Raw genomic sequence first — 20,613 nt, 5'->3', positions numbered from 1 at the left:
CCCTTCGCCCTCTGTGTGGGAGAGCACACACGTGTGCGTGTGTCCCCCAGCGTGACGGGTGTGTGCTGCTGCCACGTGCGTGTCCCCGGACGGGGGGCTGCTCACGCTCTTGCCGACGTCATCCTTGCTGCTGAGCAGCGCCTCCAGCTCGGCCCGCAGCGCCCGGTTCTGCCGCTCCAGCTCCTCCCGCGCCTCCTGCTCCTCCTCCAGCGCCCGCGTCAGTGACAGCGCCCGGGCCTCGCGCTCCCGGCCCTCCGCCTCGACCCGCTCGCGTTCCTCCACCGCCCGAAGGACGGCTGCCTTCTCCTCTGCCAGGAGCTTCCGGGGTGAGGGAGATGGGGTGGGGGAGACAGGTTAGCTGAAAGGAATGTGCAAGGGGATGGGGAAGAGAGAGCAGCCAAGGGCAGAGACAGACAGACAGACAGACAGAGGCAGAGACACAAGAGGGACGTAGAGGGATTAAAGTCACAGCTGTGTCCCAAACCAGCTCAACTCTTCAACGGATCACACTGTTGGTGGGAATGTAAATTGGTGCAGCCACTATGGAGAACAGTATGGAGGGTCCTTAAAAAACTAAAAACAGAGTCACCATATGATCCTGCAATCCCACTCCTGGGCACATATCCAGAGAAAACTACTATATGAAAAGATACATGCACCCCTATGTTCACAGCAGCACTGTTCACAACAGTCAAGACATGGAAGCAACCTAAATGTCCATCGACAGATGAATGGATAAAGAAGATGTGGTACATATATACAATGGAATATTACTCAGCCATAAAAAAGAATGAAATAACACCATTTGCAGCAACATGGAGGGACCTAGAGGTTATCGCACTAAGTGAAATAAGTCAGACAAAGACAAATATCATATGATATCGTTTATATGTGGAATCTAAAAAAATGATACAAATGAACTTATTTACGAAACGGAAACAGATCCACAGACATAGAAAACAAACTTACAGTTACTAAAGAGGAAACGGAGGGAGGGATAAATTTGGAATTGGGATTAACAGATACATGCTATTATGTATAAAATAGTTAACCAACAAGGACCTACTGTACAGCACAGGGAACTATACTCAATATCTTGTAATAACCTAAATGGAAAATTATCTGAAAAAGAATGTGTATATGTGTGTGTGTGTGTATATATATATATATATACACACACACACATATACATATATATATACATACACACACACACACACACATATCTGAATCACTCTGCTGTACACCTGAAACTAACACAACATTGTAAATCAACTATACCTCAATTTTTAAAAATTAAATGAAAGGAAATTTTGAGTAGAAAAAAAAAAACCTCTTAAATGGATCAACTGATCAGCCCCTCATTCTAGATAAACAACTGCGGAAATGGTGTTCCTTTCTTCCTCTTGGGGTAATGGTAGGAACAAAATACATAAATTTTTAAAATGTACTTCAACCTTCACTGTTTTTTAAGACACAGCAATTGACAAACAATGAAACTTACAAGACATGCAAAAAAGGAAGAGAACAGGACTCACAGTCAAGAGAAAAATCAGTCCATGGAAACAGACCCACAGATGACCTAGATACTGGGATTATCACACAAGCACTTTGACTGTGTTAAGTAAGTTTCAGGACAAGATGGATACAATGGGTGAAGAGGCAGGGTTACTGCAGGAGGGATTTGAAACTGTAAAACAGAACCAAAGAAAAATGCCAGAACTTCAAAATACAATATCTGAAGTAAAAAAGTCACTGGATGAAATTGAGAGCAGAATGTACACACATCAGAAGAATCAGTATACTTGAAAACAGGTCAATAGAGATGATCTAAACAGAGCAAAGAAAAAATATTGTAAAAAAAAAACTTAGCAGAGCTTTAATAACCTGTGAGACAGTATCAAGCAATCAAACATACACGTATTTGGAGTCCCAGAGGAAAGGTTCAAAAAAAAGGAGAGGAAGAAGTAAAATTGTCTTTAATCACAGAAAACATAATTCTAGAAAATCCACTGGAATCTATAAAACACCTACTAGCACCAAAATGTGAGTTTAGCTAGATCGTAGGATACAAGATCAATATACAAAATTGATTACACTTCCATATTCTAGCAATCAGAAATTAAATAAAAATAATATTTAAAATAGCATCAAAAATGAAATACATGGAAATAAATCTGACAAAGATGTGAAAGATGGGCACTGAAAACTATAAAACATTTCTGAGATTAAATTAAAGAAGATCTAAATAAATGGACATATATACCATGTTCCTGGGCCAGAAAACTCAATATCATGAAGATGTCAATTTTTCCCAAACTGATCTATAGATTCAAAACAATCTCAAACCAAGGAGATTTTTTTTGCTGTAGAAATTGACAAATTGATTGTAAAATATTGAATACACGTGGGAATGCAAAGGACCAAGAAGAGGTAAAATAACTTTGAAAAAGAAGAAAAAATTGGAGAACTAATGCTATCTGATTTTCAATATCTATGCAAAGCAAGTCAGTGGAGAGAGTCTTTTCAACAAAGAGTGTTTGAACAACTGGATATTCAGATACATATAAAATTAACTTGGAGCTATGATAGCACCGTATATAAAAATTAACTCAAAATGGATCATAGAAAATTAAAAGAAAAATGGATCATAGACCTAAAGGTAAAACCTAAAACTAGACAACTTTTAGAAAAAAACTCATAGAAGGAAACCACTGTGACCTTAAGTTAGACAAAGATTTCTCAGACACAACACCAAAAACATAATCCATAGACTAAAAAATTAAAACATTGGACTTCATCAAAACAAAAACTTCTGTTCTTTGAAAGTCTCTACTAAGAGAATGAAAAGACAAGCCACAGACTGGATGAAAATATTTGCCAAGCAATATATCTAATAAAGAACTCATTCAGAATATACAAAGAACTTTTGAAATTCAATGATAAGAAAAGAAACAATCCTTTTTTTTAAAAAAAAGAAAAAAAGGCAAAAGATTTGAACAGGGACTTCACCAAAGAAGATGTATGGATGGTAAATAAGCACATAAAAAGATGCTCAACATCATTGTTTATTAGGGAAATGTGAATTAAAACCACTACATCTATTGGAAAGGTTAAAGTTTTATTCATGACAGTCAAAAACTAGAAACAGCAACTCAAATGTTCTTTTCAAAATGTGGTCTATAAAGGAATAATAATCAGCAGTTAAAAAAAAAAGGAATGAATTATTAATGCATGCAAAAACATGGATGAGGGACTTCCCTGGTGACACAGTGGTTAAGAAACCACCTGCCAATGCAGGGCACATGGATTCGAGCCCTGGTCCAGGAAGATCCCACATGACGTGGAGCAATTAAGCCCGTGCGCCACAACTACTGAGCCTGCGCTCTACAGTCTGCGAGCCACAACTACTGAGCCCACGCGCCTAGAGCCCGTGCTCCATAACAAGAGAAGCCACCGCACCGCAACAAAGAGTAGCCCCCACTCGCTGCAACTAGAGAAAGCTCACGCGCAGCAATGAACAAACACAGCCAAAAATAATAAATAAATAAAATAAATAAATTTATTTAAAAAATGGATGAATCTCAAAGTAATTTTTCCAAGTGAAAGAAGCCAGTCAAAAATGAGATTTATATAAAAATAATTTATATAAAACTCTAGGAGATACAAAAAAATTAATTCTTTAAAAAATTTTTGATTATCTATGGAATGGTATTAAGCAGTCAAACACACATGTATTTGGAGTCTGAGAAGAAGAGGAAAGAGAGAGAGAATGGGGCAGAAAAATATTTGAAGAAATAATGGCTGAAGATTTCCACATCTGATCAAAAACACCACCCCAAAGCTGTAGGAAGCTTGGCAAGGATAAATACAAAAACCCACAGCTGGATATCATAGTCAAACTGCTAAAAACCAAAGAGAAAGAGAAAAAATTTAAACCAGCTAGAAAACCACATCACACTACCTGCAGGGAAACAATGCTTTGAATGACCACTAACTTTTCATCTGGAACAATGGAGGCCACAGATCATGGAATGATCTCTTTGAAGTGTGGAAAGAATAAAACCGTTTACCTGGAATTCAACAGTCAGTGAAAATACCCTTCAAAAATGAAGGCAAAATAAGGACTCTCACATTTTGCAGATGAAGAAATTGAGGCACAGAGAGGTCGGGCAATTTGCCCAAGCCACACAGCCAGAAAGGGCCTCAGCTGAGATTTGAACCTCGGGGTTGCCTGATCTTAATGCTCTGGGGTTCTGAGAATTTTATTCCATCCTCAGATTGCCAGCTGCTTAATATTATCCCCATCTCCTAGATGGGCAAACTGAGGCTGAAATGGGACAAGCAGCTTGCCTGAGGTCCACAGGGAGTCAGCAGGAGAAGCAAGATGTGTTATTTCATTTCATCTTCCTAGTACCTTCTGGTGTACCTTCAGGACTCTTTTGGGAGTAAAAGTGGGTACCACCAATAATTATTTTGGGGCAAGACATAAACCAGGATGGATGGGTGTCCTATTTTACAGAGGCTCAGAGGGAAGAGGCATCTGGCCCTAAGGTCCTCCCAAGTTCACAGCTGAGCTGTGACATCACATGTTACTGATTACTCACAATGACCATGGGCAGCGTGATCAGCGTCCCGCTTTCCCAGGTGGGTAACCCGAGGTGCCTCACCTGGTCGAACTTGCGCTGCTTCTTCTCCAGCGCGCTCACGAACTGCCGCTGCTGTTCCAGGTCCACCGTGGCATCGTCCAGCTCTTGCTGCAGCCGCCGGCGGCCCCGCTCCAGCCGCTCCACCACTTCCGTCTTTTCTGCCAAGCGCTGGGTCAGGGCCTCAGCCTCTCGGGCGGCCCGGCGCCGTGCCTCCTCCCCTGCCTCCAGTGCCCCTGCCTCCTCTTCCTGGCGCCGCCGCCACTCTGAGAGCTGGGGTGGGGGAGGAGAGAGAGGGAGGGTGTCACTCATGGCTGCGATCCAGGTGTGAGTTGGTGGGGCCCCATTTCCCAGATGAGGAGACTGAGGCCTGAACGGGGAAATAATTCACTCCATTGGGCACTTCTGCCTCATCAGTAGGGATGAGGTTGTGAGTTCTATGAGCCCCAGCTCCTCCAGGAGATTAAAATGGTTCCCACCAGGGCCCAGAAGATGAATCAGACCTGGGCTCTGTCCTGGGGAACCCCCAGTCTGGTGGGGGAGACAGAACATCACAGCCAGGGTGATGGAGGCTAAGGTAGAAGAAGTATGAGACCCATGGGAGTCCACAGGAGGGGTTGAAAAATCTATTTAGAACATTCAAGAGAGAATTCCTGGAGGAGGGGGCATTTGTGATGGATCTTGAAGTATGCATAGGAGTTTTCCAGTTAAAGAAGGATATTTGCAAGCATACATTCATCACTCATTCATTCAACAGGCATTTCTCAAGGCCTCCTATACGTCAGGCTCTATGTTGGCCTATGCTGGGGATCCAGATCTAACTCTGATGGGGTCCCACTTTCAAGGTGCTCCCAGTCTGATGGGGGGACTCATGGGCAAAGACAGTTCCAGCCAGGGTGATTGGAGTGGGGACAAAGGAGAAAGAAGGGTTGTGGGAGCTCAGAGCCGAGTGGTCAGGGTTTTCCCAGAACAGGAGAGGCGGATGCTAAGTCCTGAAAAATGAAAAGCGTGTTCCCAAGTGAAGTGAGGAAAGAGACGAGAGATGAATACAGCTAAACATGAAGGAAGGACCAGAGAGTGCAGGGCCTCTGACACCCAGCTGAGAGGCATGGGTTTTGTCCGGGGGGAGCTGGGGAGCCATGGGAGGTCTGTGAGCTAGGGAAGGGCAGGGTCAACTCAGGGTGTAGAAAGACCATGTGAAGTATGAGCTGGAAGGGGAGAGACTAGGGGCAGGGAGGTTTGAAGGAAGGCTGAGAGGAGGATCCAGGTGGCTGGGGCTGTGGGGACAGAGAGTAGGGAATGAAACAGAGAGTTGGGGACAGGAGCGATGGGGGTCTGCACCTACAGGCTCTGGGGCTGAGGGAGAGACAGAGGCGAGTATGGCTTGCCGGGGCCTGGCCTATGACATGCTGGGCAATGGGGCCACCCCGGAGCGGGGGAACCCAGGAGGAACAGGTTGGGAGACTGGGCAGCCCTTTGAGATCTCCCTGCAGGGCTGTTCACCTGGGCTTGTGCAGCCTGCAGCTCGCGGCCCGCCCGCTCCCTGGCGGCTGCCTCCTCATCCAGCTGCTCCCGCAGCCCTGCCGCCTCCGCCTCCAGGGCTCGTGCCCGGGACCCCAGGGTCAGCTTCGCCCTGGTCTCCTCCTGCAGCAGCTCCTGAAGATGGATGGGAGAATGGATGTTAAGTGTGGGCAGGAGGGTGGGGAGGCCTGGGGGGAGCCGGGTGGCGAGAGGTGGGCTGGGATCACCTGGGCATCGTGGAGCTGGGCCTCCGTGCTGGTCAGCTCCTTGCTCAGCCTGATGGCTCTGGACTCGGCCTCGCTCAGTGCTCCAGACACAATCTCGAGTTCAGCCTGCAGGGAAGGGACATCTTTTAATGGTGGCTTACAGCCAGCCAACCCCTCTGCTCCTCTGCCTCAAATCCCTACCACCCATTGCTGGTGAGGATGTAAAAAGGTGCAGCTGCCATGGAAACCAGTCTAGCAGCTCCTTAAAATGGTTAAATGCAGAGTTTCCAGACAGCCCAGCAATTCCACTCCTAGGTGTGTACCCAGGAGAAATGAAAAGAAGTCTAGGCAAAAACTTGTACAGGGGTGTTCACGACAGCATTATTCGCAATTGCTGAAAGGCAGAAACAACCCAAATGTCCATCCACGGATGATTGGATAAACAAAATGTGGTCTATCCAGACAATGGAATATTATTTGGCCATAAAAAGGAATGAAGTACTGATACATGCTACAACATGGATGAACCTTGAAAACATTATGCTAAGTGAAAGAAGCCAGACACAAAAGGACAAATACTGTATGATTCCATTTCTATGAAATGTCCAGAATAGGAAGTCTAGAGAGACAAAAGGGGATTAGTGGTTGCCGGGGCAGGGGGTGGGACTGGGGGATGATGGCTGGACAGTACAGGATTTCTTTCTGGGCTGATGAAAATGTCCCAAAATTAGGTTATGGGGATGATTGTACAACTCTATGAATATACTAAAAACCATTGAATTGTACATTTTCTTTTATTATTTTCTTAAAATATTCATTTATTTATTTTGGCTGTGCTGGGTCTTAGTTGTGGCATGTGGGCTCTGGTTCCCTGACCAGGGATCAAACCCAGGCCCCCTGCATTGGGAGCACGGAATCTTACCCACTGGACCACCAGGGAAGTCTCGAATTGTACATTTTAAATGGGTGAATTATATGGTATGTGAACTATATTACAATAAAGCTGTTCCCCCGGCATGCAAATCACCACCACAATGATCCTGGGTGCAGCTCCTGGTCTCACGTTCCTTCGCTGTAGGAATCGGGCAGCAGTTTACCACTTTCTCCCCCCTGGACTGTTGCCTCCATAGGGTAGGACCTCATCTGCTTTGTTCCCTGCTGTGTCCTCAGGGCTCACAACAGGGCCTGGCACACAGTAGGTGCTCAGGAAATGTTTGTTGGGTGAGTGCCTCCAGCACATGTGTGTTACCCTGAACCTTCTTCTCTCCCTTTTTGAGGTTCACTTAACAAACAAGGTTGGGTTCAAATTCTGGCTGGTAAGAAAATTTATCTGAAAACTTGGAAATAAGAAAAGGCAGTGGTCAGGCATCCTTTAGAAAGGACAGGACTGGGACTTCCCTGGTGGCACTAGTGGTTAAGAATCCACCTGCCAACGCAGGGGACATGGGTTCGAGCCCTGGTCCGGGAAGATCCCACATACCGCGGAGCAACTAAGCCCGTGTGCCACAACTACTGAGCCTGCGCTCTAGAGCCCGCGAGCCACAACTACTGAGCCCATGTGCCACAACTACTGAAGCCTGCGTGCCTAGAGCCCGTGCTCCGCAACAAGAGAAGCCACCACAATGAGAAGCCCGCGCACCACAATGAAGAGTAGCCCCCGCTGGCCGCAACTAGAGAAAGCCTGCGTGCAGCAACGAAGACCCAACGCAGCCAAAAATAAATAAATAAATAAATAAATCACTTTGTTGTACACTTGAAACTAACACATTGTAAATCAACTACACTTCTATAAAGCTTAAATTTGATTGCCCTTTGTGACATTAACCAGTTTTGTCTCTGACTGCGCTATTTCGTTATGGCATTCTCTTTTTTGCTGACTACACACACACCAGTTTGTTGTTGTTTCTCTCCTTGAACATCTTTACATTCTGCTGGATCCCTCATTAATGCTTTTTTTTTAATATTTATGTTTTTATTGAAGTATAATTGATTTACAGTGTTGTGTTAGTTTCAGGTGTACAGCTAAGTGATTCAGTTATACATACATTATACACATATTCTTTTTCAGATTCTTTTCCCATATAGGTTATTACAAAATATTGAGTATAGTTCCCTGTGTTATACAGTAGGTTCTTGTAGTTCATCTATTTTATATATATTAGTGTGTATATGTTACTCCCAAATTCCTAATTTACCCCTCCCCTGCAACTTTCCCCTTTGGTAACCATAAGTTTGTTTTCTATGTCTGTGAGTCTGTTTCTGTTTTGTAAATAAGTTCATTTGTATCATTTTTTCAGATTCCACATATAAACGATCTCATATGATATTTGTCTTTGTCTGACTTACTTCACTTAGTATGATAATCTCTAGGTCCATCCATGTTGCTGGAAATGGCATTATTTCATTCTTTTTTATGGTTCATTAATGCTTTAAATAAATCTTTGACATGGGCTTACTATGTCTTTGTATGACAGTCATGCTTTGAACTTTTGAAAATGATATTTTGAGCTGACCTTGGTACCTCCTGGCTGTGTGACCTGGGCAAGTGATTCCTATCTTTTAAAAAAAAAAAAAATATATATATATATATATATTTATTTATTTGGCTGCGCCAGGTCTTAGCTGTGGCACGCAGGATCTTCGTTGTGGCATGAGGGATCTTTTAGTTGAGGAATGCATGCGGGATCTAGTTCCCTGACCAGGGATCAAACCCGGGCCCCCTGCATTGGGAGCATGGAGTCTTAACCACTGGACCACCAGGTAAGTGCCTGATTCCTATCTTTTTGGTCCTCAGTTTTTCTCATCTGTGAAATGGGGATGATAACAGGACCTACCTCCCAAGGCTGCTTTGAAGAGTCAATGAAATAATGAACATAAAGTGACTAGCTCAGTGCCTGGTATATACCTGTGCTCAATATATAGGTACATCTGACAATTTTTTTTTTTTTTCATCTGACAATTTTTGAGAGCCTACTGAGAGCCCAGGAACTATTCTAAAAGCTTTCCAAGTTTAGGCTCGCTGGATTCACACACCAACCCTATGAGGTAGATGCTATTATTAGTCCAAGTTTACATAAAGGGAAGCCGAGGCACAGAGAGGTTAGGCAATTTGCCTAAGATCACACAGCTACAAGTGGTGGAACTGAGATTTCAGCCCAGGCAGAATGGCTCTAGAGCTGCCCTGTCCAATATGGTAGCCACTAGCCTTAGGTGGCTATTTAACTTTAAAGTAATTAAAATTAAATAAAATGAAAATCCAGCTCCTCAGTTGTACTCCTCACATGCCAGGTGGATAGTGCAATTACAGAACATTTCCATCACTGAAGAAAGTTCTACTGACCAGTGCAACCTAGAACTCCTGCTATCAGCCACCAGACTCTACTCTTGGTGTCACTTTTATTTCTGTAATATGTAAAGTGCTTAGGACAATGAGCACTACGTAGCATAATTCCACGGGGGCAGACCCTAGCTGTCCCCCCAAATCCCTTCTCCCCTGGTCCCACTGTGACAGGCTGTTAGGTAGGCCCATGGCTGCCAGCTAGAAACTATATTTCCCAGTCTCCTTTGCAGCTAGGTGTGGTCATGTGATTACGTTATGGCCAATGGAATGCAAGCCAAGTGATATATGCAAATTCCATCCCATCCTCTTTTCCCCTTCCTAAGCTGGAGCACACAGGTGCCCACAATCCAGATTTAACTCTGAAGATGAGGTCAATGCCCTCAGGGATAATGGAGTGACCTCATGGAGCATAAGTGTCCCGCCAGCCTCGACTGCTTACTCTGAGCCTATTTCCTGAGAGGGAAGACACAGGTCTTTTATTCAAGCCGATGAATTCTGGAGTCTCTTTGTTATATCGACTTAACTTTCACCTTAACTATACACTCTTTTTTTTTTTTTTTAACATTTTAATTAATTAATTAATTAATTAATTTATGGCTGTGTTGGGTCTCCGTTTCTGTGCGAGGGCTTTCTCTAGCTGCGGCAAGTGGGGGCCACTCTTCATCGCGGTGCGTGGGCCTCTCACTATCGCAGCCTCTCTTGTTGCGGAGCACAGGCTCCAGACGCGCAGGCTCAGTAATTGTGGCTCACGGGCCTAGTTGCTCCGTGGCATGTGGGATCTTCCCAGACCAGGGCTCAAACCCGTGTCCCCTGCATTGGCAGGCAGATTCTCAACCACTGCGCCACCAGGGAAGCCCCTATACACTCTTTTAATCTTGAAATTAAAAATGGTAACAGTGTTTTCACCCCTTTGGGGTTGGGGAATTAAAAGTCATTCTTACCCTCTTTCTGCTTGTTTGTATTCTCAGTAATAAACAGGTATTGGTTGTTTAGTTAAAAAACATAATAAAATTAAAATTAAAAAAACCCACATTTCTTCTAACAGTCACAGTATGATATTGTCCTCACACAGGTCCAAGTATTCATGCTGGGTTTCTCTAATCAGACCATGGATTACTTAAGACCAGAAGATAAGAGGGTGGAGGGTGGGAGCTGTGGCAGGGTTAAGAGCTACAGGATCAGTCATGTCTGGGTTCACGCTTTGGCTCTGAGGGACCTAAGACAATCAACTTCACCTCCCTGGGCCTCAGTTTCCTTGTGTGTAAAATGGGAACAATATTAGCACTTCCCTCAAAGGAGCATTAGGAGGAGGCTTTGGCAAAATACACAGGATGTTTGGTGCATAGTAATCACTCACCAAATACTAGCTATTAATGTGTGCTTATGTTGGAAAAGTTGGAAAGGACAGTAGGGTTGATGTGGACCAAACTGAAGTCCAGAGAGGGCAGGCATCTCACCCAAAGCCACACAGCAGAGACCACCCCCGACCTAGCCGCCGCACTCACCTGGGCTCGCTGCAGCTTCTCAGTCGCCTCTGCTCGTGCCCGCTCCCCATCGCCAGCCCGGCCCTGCACCTCCTGCAACTGTGACTCCAGGCGACGCCTCCGTTGCTCACCCTCCTGACGCGTGGTCTGCAGGTTGCTTAGCTCCGTCCGTAGCTCAGACACTTCGGCCTCCAGAGCCAACCGGGTCTTCTCCCATGCACCTTTGCTCTGGTGGGGGAGAGAGACAGCAATGATTTATGATTCCCTTTCTCTACAAGACCAGGCACGTGAATACCCCAAGTCCTTTGTACTGTCTATTCCTTCTGGAACTCCTCATTGTTCCTTAAACACCCAGGCACGTTCCTGCCTCAGGGCCTTTGCACTGACTGTTCCCTCTGCCTGGAACATGTTTCCCTGTGATGCCAGGATGGCTCACCCATCATCTCCCTCAGTGTTTTACTCAGATGTCATCTTTTCACTGAATCTCTCCAAGGCCTCTCTATTTCAAATCACAACACGCCCCCTGGCCATTAGCACTCTGAAACCCCTTTCCTGTTCATCATCTTCCCATAGCACTTATGACCCCGCTATATATTATGAATGTGTTTAGATTGTTTACTCTCTGCCTTGCCTGCTAAAACGTGAGCTCCACGATGGAAGTGGGTATTGGTTGCTTGGCTCACAGCTGGGGCCCCCAGTACCACCCCGGGAATATACTACATATTCAATTAACATTTGCTGAATGCAAGATGGATCAGGGACATGAATACGTGAGGAGAAAAGTGGGCTGGCCTAGAACCAGCCAGAGGTACCTCCTCCAACCCAGCATCCTGCTTCCCCTCCCCATGGCTCCCCAGACACCCCTCCCCCATCTCAACCCACCCTCCGGGCTTGCTCCAGCTGCTCTGCCATCTCTCCCAGCGCCTGGCCATGGCGCTGCCGCAGCTCCTGCACCGCCACCTCATGAACGCGCGTCTCCTCCTCCAGAGTCTTCTTCAACTCTGTCACCTCCTGTTCTCTCTTGGACCTTGTATTGGGGAAGGGGAAGGGAACAGAATTTCAGAATAGAGGAAGGCTGGGACTTTGAAGGAGCCCCTGACTGCTGGTTGTGCCTCCTTTTATTCTTTCCCTCCAAGGATGGGGACCCTCACTCTACATTCCCCAAGGGATCTGGGCAGTGATGCTACAGAAGAAGGGTGGCTTTAAGGGTGAGCTCCTATGCATCTTTCGAAACCCTATTCAAAAGGCCCCTTCTCAAAGAAGTCTTTTTGGGCTCCCTCCCATAGAGTGATACAAGGGCCTTCTCTGATCATCCACGATGCCCTGTCGTACTCCATTAAAGCTCACTTTGTTCTGGACTGTGTCTGTCTTTGCTCGAATCTGCCTACCCCTGGACTGGGAGTTCTTGAGGGCAATGCCTGAGTCTTGAGTCTTGACTCATCTCTGTCCCCAGCTTGGCCCACGCTGGGCCCAGAGCCAGTGTCCGATAAACAACTGTTGAAAGACTAAACAACTGTGCAGATGGAGAGCTTGGACCCACATCCTTTTCCCTGCCCAGCCCCCGGCCCCCCACGTGCCCGGCCTGTGCCAGCTGCAGGCCGCCCAGCCTCACCGGAGCTCCTGCTGCGCGTTGGTGGAGTCCAGCGTGTCCTCCAGCTCGCTCCGCAGCGCCTCCAGCTCCTCGCCCAGGTCCCGGCGCTGCTTCTCTGCCTTGGCCCTGGCTGCGCGCTCAGCCTCCAGGTCCTCCTGGGCCTCGGCCAGCCCCGCTTGTGCTTCCCGCAGGGATTTGAGCAGCTGGGCCCGGGCCCCGCCCTCCTGCTCTGTCCTGGGGGTGGACGAGGACCAGGGGGTTGGTATAGGGGCAGGCAGGGGGTGGGGATGATTTCTAGGGGTTGGAGGGGCCAGACACGGCCAGTCCCGGGTTAAAAGCCCAGCTCTGCCCTTGGGCACGTGTCTCCAGTACTCAGAGCCTCAGCTTTCTTAGCTGTAAAATGGGGATGACACCACCAGTAATCACAGGGACACTTATTAAGTTCCTGCCACTTGAGAGCACTTTACTTTATCATCTTGTGTAATGTTCACGCCAAACGAGGAAACTGGGGCCCAGAGCGGGAAAGTACTTGCCCTGGTCACATGGTCAGTGGGTGGCTGACCCCAGAGTCCCTCCTCATAACCCCTATGGGATCGACCTCTTGCAAAGGGAAGGTGAATGGAGTGGCAGCGTGGACTCTGGGTTAAATGGCTCAGGGAGGCGGTCCAGTGGTTAGGACTCTGCACTTCCACTGCAGGGGGCGTGGGTTCGATCCCTGGTCTGGGAACTAAGATTTCACAAGCCGTGTGGCGGCAGGCAAAAAAAAAAAAAAAGGAAGGAAAAGAAAAGAAAAAACAAACAAAAATCCCTGTAAGAATGGCTCAGGGAGATGCATTGACCATGGTCTGTATCCCCTGCTCAGCCACCTGCCCTGGCAAGTGACAGCTTCTCTGAACTGCAGGCTCCTGGTCTGTGAGAGAGCGTGACTGCCCCCCTTCACAGGGCTGCCGCGAGGATGGCAATGTAGCGCCAAAGGCCACGTGTTATATGATTCCACTGCCGTGAAAGAGCAAGAATTGGCAAATCATATGTGGACAGAAAGCAAATTGGTGGTTGCCAGGGGTTGAGGGGAGGGGGGAAATTGGAAGTGATCGCTTAATAGGATTTTTGTTTTTGAGGTGATGAAAATGTTCTGAATAGAGGTAGTGGTTGCACAACATCGCAAACGTACCAAATGCCACTGAACTGTATGCTTTAAAATGGTTAATTTTTTTTTCTTTTTGGCTGTGCCACGCATCTTGCAGGATCTCAGTTCCCCAACCAGGAACTGAACCCGGGCCACGGCAGTGAAAGCACGGAGTCCTAACCGCTAGACCACCAGGGAGCTCCCTGAAATGGTTAATTTTGTTATGTGACTTTCACCTCAATACAAAAGAAAACGGAAAAAAATAACAACGGCAATAACAGAAGGTAAGAACAGACACATGCAGCAGCTAATGAGGGCTTAGGGCGTGCCAAGCATGTTCTCAGCCCTTTCTCATTTAATCCCTACACTAATCCTAGGAGAGTTTCTATAGTCATGCCCTTTTTCCAGATAGAGAAACTGAGGCTCGAGAGGTGATGTCACCCCGGTGAGGTCACATGGCCAAAAAGGGGAGGAGCCAGGATCTGAACCCAGAAGTCAGGCTGGAGGGTGCGTGTTCTTAACCCCCCTCCACCAACCCCGTGTCCCATCGATTCTCAGATGCACAATTTCCCCACATTGTAACCTCTCTGAAATCAAGCTGCGCCCATACACAAGGGCACCCCAGGTCGTATGGAGTGCAGTGGGTGAAAAGCATTTGAAACACTGCGCATCATATCTGGCACACAGTAAGTGCTGAATAATTGTGAATGACTGTAATTATGATGATTATGATTCCTAAGATGGCCAGACCACCTATCCAATCACAGCGGATTCTGGGCTGTTTGGTTTTTAGAGGCTGGGGTAGTGGGAGAAGAAGAAATAGCATTTCCTTGCCTCTGTGCAAGAAACTGTGTTAAGTTACTAGACACGTAGGGCCCGGTTTCAGTTTTCCCTTAACCAGGTGGGCTTGGAACTCTTGTGTCCATCTTACAGAAGGGGACACTGAGGCTCAGAGTGGGTGTGCACGGCTGGTGAGCGGCTCGGCCGAGCTCTGTACCTGCGGGAGGGTCTCGCCGGGCGCCCCCCAACGCTGGCAGGCGGCGCCCCCGTGCTGTGCACCCCACCCGGCCCACCCCGCACCTGGCCAAGGCGACCTGCAGCTCCTCCTCCTTGCGGCCCAGCTGGGCCCGCAGCTCCTCCGCCCGCTGCTGCTGTTCTACCATCTGCTCCTGCAGCTCTGAGCCCTCCACGTCCAGCCGCCGCTTCAGCTTCTCCAGCTCCTGGCGGCTCTTCTCCTCCTTCCGGAGGCGATCTGGAGGCGGGAGGTGGGGGGGTGGGGCATGCACAAGGGAGCCAGACCCACACCCCCAGGGAGACCCACGGCCCCGCAGTCAGGCTGAGCTCAGCATCTCTTTCCACCCCTCCCCCTCCTTCCCAGCTTCCCCATCCCTGGGATCGCCCACTGGTCCCCAGACCCCCACATGCCTTCTCCCCTCTGGCCCCCAGTGACAGCCCCTGCTCCTGCTCGCTGGCTATCTCTGCCCTGTCCTTCCCTCCCTGCCTCCCCGGCCTCCTCCTGTGCTCTCTCCCTTCTGTTTCTGCTTCTGAGTCCACGGCAAGGGACAGAGATAAAAAAGTGTCTGAAACAGCTAGTGGGACCGTCAGATTGAGAGAGTGACCCAAGACACTTAGGAGTGAGTAAGAGAATTGGATGGAGAGAGACAGAAACAACTTAAGAGCTGGGAGGACACCTAACCTGTCCCGAGTCTTCTTTCCTGCCCCCATTTAACAGATATGACCACTGAGGCCCCACAGCACACGAGGGTCACCCGAGGTACCCCCTGACCCCGCTGGAGTGTGCACTGGCCCCCACTGAGGGGCAGGCGCTCACCCTCCATGTCTGCAATCGTGGCCTCGTATTTGAGTCGAAGCTTATTGAGGCTCTTGACTTTCTCCTCCTCCTCAGCCGCCTGGGATGAGAACTCGGCCAGACGCTCCTCCAGCAGCTTCCGCTCCTGAGGGTGGTGGGAGGTGGCGGTGGGGTGTCAGGGGCCCGACCCTCATCTTTGATATCATTCTCATCTGCATTTCTGCTCATCTCCATCCTTCCCTGACCTTTCCTGCTTCCAACCCCCTTCCCTCCTTTTGCATCCTTTAGGGTCTAGGGACCCGTCCCACCCCCACCGGGTTCACGCCTGTTAACCATGGAGACTCCCACTATTTGAAGGACACTCCCATTCATTAACCCATTGGCCCACAGATGGATACTGAGGTTGATTCAAATCAACTGCTGTTATAAACAACACTGCAGTGAACATCTTTGCACATGTGCTGCACTTATGGGTGAGTTCTGGAGCCTTGTGACTACTCCAGGTCCGACTCATAGACCAGCAGCGTCAGCACCAAATGGGAGCTTGCTAGGAACGGAATCTCAGGTTCCACCCCAGACGCGCTGAATCAGAATCTGCATTTTAACAAGTTCTCCGTATAATTCCTGGACACACTGGAGTTTGAGAAGCACTGGCCTGGAGCAGCTCTTTTCTTTTTTCTTTCTGTTTATTATTTTTATTTACTATTTTATTTTTTAATTTATTTTTGAGCAGCACTTTTCCAACTGTGAGTGGTTTTGGAAATCAAGGCAGTGGGTCGGCACTACCTCAAAAAGGAACAAATAGAACAGAGTAGAAGAGAAGAGCCACTGCATCCAAGGAATGCTGCAGAAAACTGTGCATCCCTGAGCTCTCAACTCAGGCACCATTGCCTCCAGGAAGCCTGCCCTGGCTACCCCTAGCACAAGTCAGGCCACCCCACTTCCATGGTTCTCTGTTCTTTTCTGACAGTTTATAATTAGTTCATGATGCGTGGTTATGTTGATTTCCTGGGGTGACTCATCTAGCTTCCCTCTCCCCCCATGCCCCTGTGAGGACAGAAATGGTTTTCTAGTTAGTTAAACGCCATATCCCCTGTGCCTAGCCCAGTCCTGGCTGTGCCAGGTTAAAGATGGTGGCAGACTCTTCACCATGTCCCCAGACAGAGGCAGAGTCTAATTCCCCAACCCTTGAATCTAGACTGAGTCTGCTTTAAGCTCAGTGGTCTGCAGACCACAGCCTGCAGGCCAAATATGGCCCACTGCTTGTGTTTATAAATAAAGTTTTATTGGGACACAGCCACGCCCATTTGATCACGGACCATCTGTGGCTGCTTTCATGCTCCAATGGCAGAACTGAGTGGTTGTCACAGAAACGGCATGGCCTGCCAAGGCCTGAATATTTACTATATAAGCCTTCTAGAGAAAATGTTTGCCAACACCTGATCTATAGAATTCAAGGGAAGTGATGCCGTGTCAGTTCCAGCCTTAAGCCTTTCAGAGACCTGCCCACTTCCACTTCTTTTTCTGGGAACCCTGAGCTGCCAGGTGAGAAACCCAGGCTCTCCCGTGGGCAGAGAGGTCATGCAAAAGAGCACCCGGACACCAGCCCTCCAGTGCCCGCCACTACGTCACCACGACTGCCTAAGGGGACCACAGCCCAGCCCACCCACACAACAATGGGATGTAATGAAATGGGGGTTGTTTTTAGCGATGCGGCTTTGGGGTGTCTGATGATCCAGCGATAGATAATGACACATGATGGCTGCTCAATAAATACCAGCTTGAGTGAAGCTGTGACAGAGACGCAAGGAGATGGAAAGGGTTCAAAGGAGACACAGCCAAGACCGAGAGTTCGAAGACCCCTAGAGGTGGGGCAAGCTGGGGGGATGCAGAGAAGGACCCATGCTCACCAGTGAGCCCACTCCCCCTGCCCTCGGGGCTCACAGCCCACCCACCTTGCTCAGCTTGCCGTTCTGATCTTCCAAGAGTAACAGATCCTCCCCCAACTTTTTCAGCTTTGCCTCCGTCGTCACTTTCTCCAGCTGCAGCTTCTGCCGGGCCCCTTCCTCAGCCTCGAGGTGGGTCTCCAGCTCCTGCAGTGGGGAGAAGGCAGGGTTGAGGACCCAGCGGCTGGGGACTGGCGTGTGGTGGGAAGGATGGGTGGAGGGGATGGTTCACGGATCTCCGGGGCTCGTGGCTCAGACAGGTCCACAAACTGGGTGGGGCTGGGAAGGATCCAACGCTTACTTTTCATTCATTGGGTTAATAAACACTGATTGAGTGTCTGGTGGGGGCCAGGCACTGTTTGAGGTATTAGGATAGATAAAAATCTTTGTCTATCACATTGAAATCACATTCTTGTGTGTGTGTGTGAAGATTATAAACATCATAAATAAACATATCACAGAGATGGGCACTGTCCACTATGGCAGTCACCAGGCACGTGTGGCGATTTGTGGTGTGAGACTGGAAATTAAGATTCAATATTTTGCAATGACATGGACGGACCTCAAGGGCATTATGCTAAGTGAAATAAGTCAGACAGAGAAAGACAAATACCAGACAATCTCACTTATGAGTGGAATCTAAGAAACAAAACTAAAACAAGAAAAAAACACAAGCTCAGGGCTTTCCTGGTGGTGCAGTGGTTGGGAATCCACCTGCCAATGCAGGGGACACGGGTTCGATCCCTGGTCCGGGAAGATCCCACATGCGCGGAGCAGCTAAGCCCGTGTGCCACAACTACTGAGCCCAAGTGCTGCAACTACTGAAGCCTGCGTGCCTAGAGCCCATGCTCCACAGCGGGGGAAGCCACCTCAATGAGAAGCCTGCGCACCGCAAGGAAGTGTAGCCCCCGCTCACCACAACTAGAGAAAGCTCACATGCAGCAACAAAGACCCAACACAGCCAAAAATAAATAAATAAATAAATAATTAAAAAAAACAAAAAAACAAAAAAACGCAAGCTCAGGGAATTCCTGGTGGTCCAATGGTTAGGACTTGGTGCTCTCACTGCCGAGGGCCTGGGTTCAATCCCTGATTGGGAAACTAAGATCCCGCAAGCTGAGTGGCACAACAAAACAAAACAAAACAAAACCCACGGGCTCACACATGCAGAGAAAAGATTGGTGGTTGCCAGAGGTGTGTGGGTAGGGAGGTGGGAGAAATGGGTGAAGGGGCTCAAACTTCCAGTTATGAAATAAGTCATGGGGATGTAATGTACAGCATGGCGGCTATAGTTAATAATACTGTATTGTGTATTTGAAAATTGCTAAGGGAGTAGATCTTAAAAATTCTCATCACAAGAAAAATTTTTTTCTAACTACTTAAGGCGCTGGATGTAAATTAGACTTATTGTGGTGATCACTTTGCAATGTATATAGATATCGAATCATTATGTGTACCGCTGAAACTAATATAATGTTATATGTCAATTACACCTCAATTTAAAAAAATTCACTATTACGTGTGGCCTTGATGGCTGGTAAAATTGGGAGTCCCTATAATGGCCTAATCACAAGTCCTTCTACCTGCCCTGCTACCAAAGATAAGGTCCCCTAACCAATAACCCTCTGTATCCTGGGGACCAGACAGGGTACCTGCTTATCCCTATCTAGTAGGCTTCAGTTACCTGCTAGTCCTCAGAATTATTTAAACAAACCAATCGGGAATTCCCTGGTGGTCCAGCGGTTACGACTCTGCGCTTCCATTGCAGGGGGCATGGGTTCGATCCCTGGTCGGGGAACTAAGATCCCGCATGCCGTGTGGCACGGCCAATAAATAAATAAATAAATAAAATAAACAAACCAATCACATCTTCCTGCAGGAACCAGGGGTCACCTCATCCTCTTGTTACTACTAAGCTTGCCTCTCACAGCTGCAGCTTGTTCATGCCATTCCTGAATGCAACCCCACTGTGACTCTCTGTGCCATGGTGTCTGCCTCCCTCAGGCTGTGAATACTTGTGACTAATAACGTGTTTTCTATCCCATCTGTCCAGGATCAGGTGTGGTGTGTTAGGCCATCTCCATAACCACAGGGCAGGATCCCTGCCCCCCTCACCAATGGGGTCAAGAGGAGGTGATTAAAACACTACTGAGTTCTTAAAATGTGACCAATCTGAAGAGCTGAATTTTCAATTTAATTCGATTTCTTTTAAATTTAAAACCAGTCACTCAATCAATTATTGGGGAACTTTTAAGTATGTTTGGATCAACTTGGGGATGTTAATCTACTTTTTTTCACTGAATAAGTTATGAAATACAAATGCAGATGAAGTCCTGCCAATGAAAACTTAGCATCTGAATTGAGATGTGCCTTAAGTGTAAAATACACAATGGATTTTGAAGGGGAACCATGGCAGGGCAGCCTGCCTTGGAACGCAGCAGCACAGAGGCAAATGGAGCCAGGAGATGGAGAGAGGCAGAGTACTGAAGCTACTGCTTGAGCACCCGGATCCAGCCATGCCTGAAGCTTACACATTCTAGAGTCTCCCATTAATTTGAAAGCAAAAAAAAAAAAGTATTCTTTTTGCTTAAGACACTTTGAGCTGAGTTTTGTTTTGTTTCATTTTTTCAAATTCATGGCCAAAAGAGGCAGAGTTTGCTGAAGCAAAGGTGTGTGGGGTAAACAGAAGGGGTGGGGGGGGGTGGCCTCGGGCGCACGGGGGCCAGACCTGTATATGTTGCTGCAGCCTCCTCTTCTCGGTTTGCAGCTGGCGGCTGCACTCCTCCTCCTCGCCCACACGGGCCTCTAGCTCCGACACCACCAGTTCGAGCTCCTGCTTTCGGGCTGCCAGCCGCCCCCGGGTCTCCTCAGTCTCAGCACACAATTCTGCCTCTGCTCGCAGTTGCTCTGCCAGGCGGGCACGCTCCTCTTCCAGCTGGGGGT

General features: G+C 47.9%; 1 protein-coding gene across 5 annotated transcripts in view; it reads right to left on the bottom strand.

The window, feature by feature from the left end:
- Positions 1–20,613, bottom strand: part of MYH14 (myosin heavy chain 14) — a 90,379-nt gene that overhangs the window by 19,345 nt on the left and 50,421 nt on the right. For all 5 annotated transcript variants that reach the window (XM_082367590.1, XM_082367586.1, XM_082367589.1 and 2 more), the window contains 11 exons: positions 20,399–20,605; positions 17,680–17,817; positions 15,746–15,869; positions 14,995–15,166; positions 12,810–13,022; positions 12,080–12,224; positions 11,219–11,425; positions 6,395–6,499; positions 6,150–6,302; positions 4,671–4,919; positions 106–318 (listed from right to left, as the gene is read on the bottom strand). In XM_082367590.1, coding sequence (XP_082223716.1) covers positions 106–318; positions 4,671–4,919; positions 6,150–6,302; positions 6,395–6,499; positions 11,219–11,425; positions 12,080–12,224; positions 12,810–13,022; positions 14,995–15,166; positions 15,746–15,869; positions 17,680–17,817; positions 20,399–20,605 — 1,926 coding nt within the window. The remainder of the gene's footprint in view (positions 1–105; positions 319–4,670; positions 4,920–6,149; positions 6,303–6,394; positions 6,500–11,218; positions 11,426–12,079; positions 12,225–12,809; positions 13,023–14,994; positions 15,167–15,745; positions 15,870–17,679; positions 17,818–20,398; positions 20,606–20,613) is intronic.

The sequence above is a fragment of the Balaenoptera borealis genome (assembly GCF_965194805.1).
Source record: "Balaenoptera borealis genome assembly, chromosome: 19".
In the NCBI taxonomy this organism is placed as follows: Eukaryota; Metazoa; Chordata; class Mammalia; order Artiodactyla; family Balaenopteridae; genus Balaenoptera; species Balaenoptera borealis.
Note: the sequence above shows the minus strand (reverse complement) of the source record. Positions and strands in the feature narration are given on the sequence as shown.